We start from the raw sequence: 10,189 nt of genomic DNA on the forward strand, positions 1-10,189 counted from the left end.
TTGTGCAATTTAAAAAAATTTGGGCTGCTCAATGAGTTTAAAACTCTATTTTTTGAACTCCTATTTGGATTTTATCCCGGAAAATCTTGGTGCAGTAAGTGAAGAGCAAGCTGGGAGGTTTCACCAAGATATCAAAGAAATGGAGAAAAGGTATCAAGGTCTATTGGATAAAAATATGATGGGCGACTACTAATGGATGCTGCATAAGGAAAATGTAACGTCCCACAAGAGATAAAGCACTTAACAAAGCTTCGAAACTAAAAAAAAACAGATTTTATAAAGATTTATAGTTGTATATAATGTAAATAAAATATTTTATGACTTAAAATTAATTAAATTTGTATAATTTTATGATTTTTGCAGACCTGTGTAATCAAGAGTTCACTCATTCAAAAGTTAAATTTGCGCAATTACTATATTATTTCATTATATTACCTAATTTTTACTTTTATTATTAAAATTACTCAAAACAGTTAATTCCTAATTGTTACACAGTATGTACACAGGTGGAATTAACGATTATCTAAAATATTACATATCCGGCTATATTTAGATATACGATGGCTATATATGTTGCATATCCGGTTATACTATGATCCCGGATACCGGATTATCCGGGTATCATATCCGGTACACCCCTAATAAATAGCTACCACTAAAACAGCTATAGTTCCATTAACGCTTTCTAAAATGATAAATCGTCATTACAGAGCACATAAAGTGTTGCAAAAAAAGGTTTTAAAAAGAGTTAAAAATGTATACAAAAAAGGAGAAGTCACCACTTATAAAAACTACAAATCAATTTACCTGCTTTGTTTGATACTGCAGTTGCTGATGTAGCACTCGTTGTTGGGTTTGTTGAATAACATTGTGTAGTTTTAAGTAAACAATATACATTGAAGATATTATAACTTCCGTTTTAGAAATCAGTTTGTAGTTTTCAATTCATAGATCTTTATGATTTCCAATATTTTCAACATAATGCAATGTTGAATATTGGGAATAATAAAGATATAACAAACTTTAAGTCTTGTACTTCGTAATAATAAAAATGCAACTTTTATCGATGCCAGACTAATTCATAACTAAATTAAAGAAAATAGTTGATTTTACAAATCTTTACAACATTGATAAAACTAATAGTTACACATTACTTATTTCCATGAGGTATATTATCATGAATCCTCCAATAAATAAAAATTAACAAGAAATCTCCAACATAAACTTCACGTTGATTGACTTTATGAAAAGGTATAAAATCAAAAACAACTAAATTAACTGCACAGTTAAGAAATCACTTTACACAACAAACTTAAAAACTTCTTGAATGCAATATGAAAAAAAAATTAACGTTATCACTGTTAAGCACTGAAGTTAAGCACTGAAGTAAGAACAATACCTAATAACATGTCTAAAAAATGTTATTTTAATGTTCAGACCTAGGCAGGAAGCAAGAGCTATAGCTCTTGCATCATTTTTATAGCTTTGATACATACTATGATACATTACATTATAGATTATATGATATATTATATTATAATATATCATAAAATGTATAACATAATGTATAAAATAATGTATCATATGACTAAGCAAAGCTCAAATAATGACGCGATAGTTATTGCATTAATGTCGCTATAACTCTCGCTTCCGCCGAGGCCTGATGCTCTAATAAATAGCACAACAATTTCTAATGATAAAAGCTAATAATTTATTAAAATACCAATATTTCTAGAATTACTAACTTTAAATAAAAATTCAAAAATCTACAAAATTCAGAAATTTGAAAATTCTAAAATATGAATTAAAACAATGGCTCCCAAAGAAACAAAAATAATAATAAACTTTAATTTTTTAAAGCTAATAAATAACAAAAGTCAAAAACAATAAAATGTAACTTGCAACAAAAAATATGCAGAGATCAGCAAAAATTATTTCTACATTAAAATTTTTTCAAGAAAAATCAAACTAAAGCGAGAAATGCTTGACAGAAGCACGAAAGGGCTATTTAAAAAGAAATATTTTTAACCATCAGACAATTTCTCAAAAAAAGGACACTATCTTAAGAAATATGAAGCTAATTGCTAATTGAAAGCTAATTAAAATGTTCTTTATAATATATTAATTTATATTATGATACATTAAATAAATAAATATAAATAAATATGGAGTATGCTCCTAATAATGTAATTAGATATAAATATGCTCTTTATAATATATTACCATTACTATAAATAATAAATAATAAATTATGTTGCAACATAAATAGATATTTCAAACACGTTTTAATATTTTATGTTATGAACCTAAATTCCACTATTTCCTTACTTTAAATTGAGCACAGAACCAATACCCTTTAGGTTTGCAAGATATTTGTAGACAAACATAATGTGACCAATCTAAACAATGATCACACTGAAGCCATTTTTGACTTTTTCCATCCGCTTTAAATTGCCCGCATAATTGACATGGCCATTTTTCAATGCTCACAGCTTCACATTGTTTGATAACTTCAGCCCATGCAGCCTCTTCAAAATATTGCTTAATGTCATTAAGACTTGCTCTTTTATCTGCTATCTTATTCGATAAATGCTTTAAAAATTGGCAGGTGGTAATTTTAGCACACTCATGCAAAACCTGCTGGGCAACTTTTCTTTCTACAAACCAACAGAGACGGATATGATCTTTTTCAAAAGAACCCAACTTTTCAAATACTTTTAAAGGTTTGTCAAAAAGTCTCTGTTTGCTTTTACCTACACGGCCAGGTGGCTTCCGCTGGGGTTGCCTTAAAACTAAGTTTGTATGTGGCTTTTGAGAGACTGCTTCAGATATTTCTTTATTTCTGCATTCAAGTGGGGTCGACATAAAATCTGCACTTGAAGTTGACTGAACTTCTAAAATTTCTTTTGATAGAACTTCTGTAGGTGTAAAACCTTCTAGACAAGTATCACTTTGATCTTCTGTAGACGTAAAACCTTCAAGACAAGGATCACTTTGAAACTAAAAAAAATTAAACAGTTTTCTTATGCATTTCTTTAATGATTCAAAAACTGAAAGCATGTAAAACCCATTGACATACCATAAGTTCCCATTCACCAGAAATGCATTGTTGATTAATAGATTCTAACCAGGTAATCGCAAGTTCAAATTTTTGGGGTGGCATTTCAGAGAGCAAGGAGGCTATTGGTTGAAGGTAACTCATTGCTGTAGTAAATCTTTGTTTGGATGTGGCACAACAGAGAGGTAATGATTCTATACTTGAGGTAATATGAGATGGCGATTGGTCAAAACTTACCTGGTTTACTTCAGGATTACGTGAAATCCATCTAAATAAATCAATTTTATTGTAAATAATTTTTGTAAATAGTAAATAGTGTGAAGTAAGTTGAAAAATGTTTTGAAAAACCTTTATGCCAGTGTACACAAATTTAAATAAAAATAATTCTTTCATTTAATTGAGGTATAACAAACAGTCAATTTAGCAATAAAAAAAAGCAATTAATGTATCAAAGCATCGTCGTTTGTTTTGCTTCTTAGATAACCTGAATGACAAGCAACTTGTTAAAATAACTTCTTTCATAATAAACAAAATCAGAACATTCAATAACTAGTAAATGCTTTTGTGAAAAAACATCAATATTTATTTGTGTAATATTTATCTAAAACAGCTGTAGTCACAATATACACATACATCAACTGGAACAAGAAACCCCATAAAAAAACTGGTTTGCACCTACCTCTTGCAGCAAGGTATAATTCACAAGGTTACCTTTTATGAATCAACTCCAGATCATTAACTGTAACATTCTTAGTTCTTAGAGCAAAAAGAACATGTGCACATGGCACTCCAAACCCTGATGCAGCATCACAGACACAAACCCAGTCTATTATGTCATAAAAAGTTGTTTGACGATGGATTACCTGTAATGAATCACTGTCCTACAAAACCATAAAGTGAATAATAATTTTTTGCAGCCTTATTGAAAATCAAACAGTAATAAAAAAAGGATTACATTCAATAAAAAGTAATAACCTCATATAAACTAAAATCAGATTTTACACTTTTGTCATACTGTTCAATGAGATGACGAAGAATAAAAGAAGAAACATGACGCGAATAAAACTTGAGTGGCTCTGGAAGTTTATTATTAACTTTAAGTTGCTGGTCAAAGTCTGCATGTTTAGATTTTTCTATTTGCACTCTATTAACCTTAAGAATTCTATCTATAAGATTTCCAGGTGACATGCGTGACAAAAGGCCAACATCTTTTAGTGTTCTATGATATCTAATCAGAATAATATTAATTATTCTAAAAATAATTGTAAAATAGTTAATAAAAAAATTTACTTCAAAATTTAAAAAAATTTAGTCTTGCTTTAGTAAAAAATCATGGTTTTGTTTGATGTGAAACTTTTTCTATCACAAGACTTTTCCATTAATATTATTTACGTACTCTTAAAATAAGTACCTTTCTAGTCTGTTATTAGTATGATTGTCTAAATGCAATAGACCTTTTCTATAGTGACCCATAAACATTTCTGGTATTGTCAGCCAGTTTTCTTGAAGATACACATAGAACGTTGGGAAATTTTTTTCAATATTTAACAAGGCTTCAGTGCATGCTGCATGATTACCATACAATAATTTCTGTGTAGCCTAATAAAATATTTATATATAAAAGTGAGCATATAGTTGCATTTTTACAATATTTTTATAAAAATATTTTCCAATAGTGAGTAAGGTAAACAACAAAAAACACTAATATTATAATTGCAAACCTTGAATAATAATTCCTGATCGTCAGTTGTAAATCTACCCTTTTTAATTTGATAAATAAAAGCTTTAGCTACATGAAAACGACAAAGAAATATTTTATTTCCCGGAAAAACGGACTGTAGTCCAGATATTTCTGCTTGAGCTTTATCAACCATGAATATTGACTTATGAAAAGTTTCAATCCCGACCCATTCCTTAGCATGTGTCATTAGGAGCTGTAGATGTGACTGATCCTCACGATAAACTAAAGACTGCACTACAGGTCTCCCCATGCCAGTTTGATCCACAACAGCCATTGTGTATAATGGCATAGAGAAGTTGTTAATCTGGATATTTATAGGAAATTTATTTATAACAATTTATTAACTTTTTAATAAATAATACCTATTGTTTTAAGGAGAAGTATAACCTTAAATGTTATGCCACACTAAACCTAGGTTAATACAAACCTTATAGGTACCATCAAGCATGATACACTCGGGATACTTTTTTAACAATTTTATTTGTTCAGTTGTTGTCCATGAGATACACTCTACTTTTCTATCAAGATCGGCATCAATATGGGATATAACGTTTGGTAATTCCAGAACTTTAATAATTTCATCAAGAGCAGGACCTGTTTATTTGATAAGGAAAAAAATTAATCATTTAAAAAAGAGAATAACTCAAAGACATACATTTTAAAATTTAAGTTTCAACCAAAACAAAAACCTTTAAATTTCATTCTTTGCTTTATGTTATAAATATCACGAGGTCTTGTCTTTAAACCATGTCTATTTAAATTGTCTGTTACAAGAGTAGGATTAGCACCATGAGATAGCAGAAGCATTGTCTGCTGTTCGAGAACTCCTTTTGGTTGACGCTCCGAACTATACATAAAAAATTGCTCAGGCCCATGTGGATGGTTATGAACTAAATTTTTTTTCTTAATAAAATAACTTCTTATATCTTTTTTATAGGCTACATAAATAGCCATCTTACAACCACTTGCTAGAACACTATTGTCTCGTAACCCTCTGCCTCTCTTTAAGACACTGGGCATTACTTCCCCATAATGTTTGCATATCCACCTGTAAAAGCAAACTAAAAATAAAACTATGTTAAATATTTGTCTAACATTTTATTCTTAACATTTTGTTTCCTAATTGTTTATAATAGTTTATTCATTTAATTTATTCAATTTTAATTTTAATAAATTTATTCAAATCAAATTATTCATAATATAATCGATTTAGCAAAAAGTAGAATTAAGCTAAACCAGGCTCATCGCTATTTTGAAACCAAATTAAAATAAATTTATTATTTATTTAAAAAAAACATCAACCTATATTTTGATTTGTTTCATGGTTATTTTTCTAAAGAAAATATAGTGCAATTTTACATTTTAAATCCTTTATGTTTTTCTATGAACCACTACTCCTAATATAAGCAATGAACCTTCTTAAATTCAAAGGGTCTTTTATAACATTTATTAAACTACCTATCCTCAAAATTTGAAGTAAATCTGATGTGCCCATATTAAGTCTAGGTTTCCCCAAGCAGACAAGGTATTTTTGTTAATTTGAAAATTTGAAGCATTGTTACACTGAGTTCGCATATGTAAAATTTCCGGATCACATGGTAGTTTTATTAAATTCGGATTGGTGCTCAACACTTATTTTTTTATTTCGCGTAACTTTGTACACATTATATATATTTTTACAGATTATATACAGAGTTGTTAGCCCTAGGCCTTGATCTTGCCTTAAGGCCAAAAAATAGGTCCTTCACCTTGCAACTTTTGTCCTTGGCTTTATATGGTTGTTATATAATTTATATATTGACTATATATAAATACTAATATATAAGTACTGAATATGCGGTAGTGGTGTAGTGGTAAGAGCGCTCGCTTTGTAAGCGAGAGTTTCGGAGTTCTTCTCCCACCACGTCCCTGGAAGTACTGCGCTCAACTTAGTTTCTCCGCGCAGCGGCCTTGCTCGGCAAGGTTCGTGTTTCGGAGTTAAAGAGTTGAGAGAGAGTTGCACTACGAATAACAACTAAAAAATAAAAAACACAAAAAAATAAGTAGCCTCCTTGACTGTAGTGGCCCCCCTCGGGCCTTGGGGAGGTGAATAATGTAAAAAATATATATATATATATATATATATATATATATATATATATATATATATATATACAATATTGTATATATATAGTATTCACATATGTGTATACTATATATACTGTATATACTGTATATACCAGGGTTGGCATTAAAAAACCCACCCAAAAAAACCTGGGTTTTTTTAAAATAAAATTTTATTTAAAGGATTTTCTTTGCTTGGCTTTTTTCTGTGATTTATTTATTTCAGAAAATATTTAAACATAATTATGACTAATTAAAATGTAATTATTATTGAAAAGAGGATATGGATATGATCAGAATATAGTATTTAATAAGAATCAAAATTTTTAAAAGACATGATTTTTTTGAAATATTTCTGAAAAAATAGTTCTAGTATTTTTTACAATATACTTTCAGTGATCTCAGTGGCTTTCATCAACCATATCAAAGTCAGGCCTGTGTTCTATCTTACAAATTACTCAAGAAACTTTTATTCAAACAGTATTATTATTTGTGTAGCATTAAGTATATTTAACTTGCATATTTTGGTGCAATGTGTATTTTTCAGAAAAAAATCTTTATAAGAATGCCATTCGGAAGTGGAAGGAAGAAAGGGTGGGAGTGGAAGAAGGTCAGTGAGATAGAAGGGGACGAAAATAGTGTTCAGTGTGACCATTGTTCAGAGAAGATTAGTGGAAATATTGAAAGAGTTCATATTCATTTGGAGAAGTGTAAAGAGAGAAAGAAGGACACTGATGAACAAGAACCAAGACCTGAAAGCTCAATGAGCAATATTAGCCTCTTGTCAAATGAGTCAGATACTTCAATTTCCGAAGGATCTATTATGTCTAGCTCCACACCAGCAAAAAGGTTTAAAAGTAGTAACTTAAATAACTTTGTAGTTAGAACATCAAATGATCAGAAAGATGCCATAGACAAGCAAGTTGCCCGGTTTTTTTTCAGCTCTAACATGTCTTTTAATTCAGTGGGAAAATATGAGTTTCAGAAACTTTGCTCTCTTCTTCGCCCTGGGTATGTCCCACCAAGCCGAAAGAAACTGGGTGGAGATCTATTAAATGAAGTCTATGATGATCTGTCAGCTGGTATAAAGAACGAACTGGAAACAAAAGACACGTTGGTAATTTGTCAAGATGGATGGTCTAGTATTCAGAATGACCCAATAATTGCTCACTCATTTTATGATGGAAAAAAGAGTTATCTGTACAACATACTTGACTCAGGATCAGAAAAAAAAACTCCAGAATACTGCTTCAAAATCATCAATGAAGCTATAGTTAGCATAAAAAATGATTATAATAAGTTTGTATTTGCTGTCTGCACTGACAATGAAGCTAAGATGAAGAAAATGAAAGAGCTGATCAAACAAGAGTATGCTGATATGTTAACATATGGCTGTAATGCACACTATATGAACTTGCTACAGAAAGACATTTGCAATTCTTTTTCAACAATTCTAAAACAGGTTGTGGAAGTTCAGAAATATTTTAGAAATGTGCATATGGCCCATGGTTTGTTAAAGGAAAAAGGTGGATGTATGCCTCAGCTGCCAAATGAAACACGCTGGAACTCTCAAGTTGCCTGCATTGAGACATACCAGAAAAATTATAATTTCTACGTGGAGATCTATGGAGAGATGATGGAAGATTTTCCAGCCAATATTGGAAGAATAATTGAGAATATAGCCATCAAACATGAGGCAAGTCGTCTTCTTAGTCAAATGAAAAAATTGGGGATTGCCTTAGACAAGATGCAGAGTGATTCTTGTCATCTCTCTGTCGCAGTTCATATCTGGTATTCATTGATAAAGGATGAAGAGCTATCCATATACTATGATGCAATAAAGAAGAGATTTCAAGATGCTGTACAACCCTTTCATATTTTGGCTTATATAACTGAACATCGCTATGTAGTTGATTACAAAAGCTTCATTGATAATGATAATGAAAACAGTGCAGAACAATGGTTAGAGGACAGGAACCCTGATTTCTTGGGTTTACTATACAAGTTTAACTTGAAGGACAGGGAGGTGTTCCCCAAGCAAATGTTCTCAGAATCACTGAAGGTTATCTCTCCATCAGAATGGTGGAACATCATGAAAGGAAAAGTTACTAGATCTCAAATCAGGGATAAAGAGGTTTCTGCTAATTTTTGCAGCTTTCTAGCTTCTCTACACTCCTGTCCCGCTAGCTCAGCCTCAATTGAGAGATGGTTTTCAACCTTTGGATTTGCCTGGTCGAAGATCAGGAATCGTCTTGGTGCAGATAAGACAATGAAACTTGTGAAGATTTACAAATCATTTCACAATAGATCAGCAGCTGACAGCAGTTTCTGTGATGATATCGAATCTGATCAATAAGTAGGTAAGTAGTAGGAAATATATACAATATACAATAGTGTATACTGTCATAGTATATACAGTATACACTATTGTATATATAGTACTGTACTGCAGTAATATATATATATATATATATATATATATATATATATATATATATATATATATATATATATATATATATATATATATATATATATATATATATATATATATATATGAGTGTACACTCATATGTATAAATAAAATATATAAATACAATAGTATTGATAACACCAGTAATAATAAGGTAAGCTGTGACGATTACTGTGACAGTTCTGTATTGCAGCACACTCGAGTGTCAATACTATAATTATTTATAGAGTTATCAATACTATAATTATTTTTTATTATTATTATATTGGGCTCACCTACAACCATATATAGCATCAAGAGGAATACAACAAATCTGGGAACCTTCCTTTACTTTTTTACTGTAATGTTCAACTTTTTCTTTTGAATCAATTTTAACGGGGTGAAAATTTAGTCTACAATATTCATTAACAGACTTTTCTGCTTCATCAAAATTTTTATAGTTCTTTATGAAAATATCCTCCATTTTTTAATCTTTTGAACTCTTATTAAAACTCTTAACCCTTCTTTCTACAAAAACTTTCTTCTAAAATAAACCCTTTGTTTTAAGCATGCGCACTTAAGAAAATGAAAGTAAATTTTCAAAAATATTCTAAAAATAGATTTTCACTGTACCTATCAAAAAACGCATCCTTAGGTACAGTGAATTTTCACTGTATTTATAATTAACGGTTTGCGATTTATAGATAACAACGACTTCATAACATGCCGCTGCTGTTAGCTCCGCTAACTATAATTACGGCAACCGTTTTAAATTTGAAAACGAGGCGTACCTTTGACTTCTATTATATATTGTTTACCAAAGTAATAAAGCAAT

The 10,189-nt window shown here is 30.2% G+C and overlaps 1 protein-coding gene across 1 annotated transcript; it reads right to left on the reverse strand.

Moving 5' to 3' along the window:
* Positions 1-2,181: 2,181 nt before the first annotated feature.
* LOC136079646 (uncharacterized) lies at positions 2,182-9,882 on the reverse strand. The gene is made up of 8 exons (XM_065795765.1): positions 9,651-9,882; positions 5,489-5,847; positions 5,227-5,393; positions 4,780-5,103; positions 4,470-4,657; positions 4,034-4,286; positions 3,080-3,939; positions 2,182-3,000 (listed from the first exon to the last, which is right to left on the reverse strand). The coding sequence occupies exons 1-7, from the start codon at positions 9,836-9,838 to the stop codon at positions 3,766-3,768; spliced, it is 1,653 nt and encodes a 550-aa protein (XP_065651837.1). The 5' UTR covers positions 9,839-9,882; the 3' UTR covers positions 2,182-3,000; positions 3,080-3,765.
* Positions 9,883-10,189: the final 307 nt, after the last annotated feature.

This window comes from Hydra vulgaris, chromosome 04 (genome assembly GCF_038396675.1).
Source record: "Hydra vulgaris chromosome 04, alternate assembly HydraT2T_AEP".
Taxonomy (NCBI): domain Eukaryota; kingdom Metazoa; phylum Cnidaria; class Hydrozoa; order Anthoathecata; family Hydridae; genus Hydra; species Hydra vulgaris.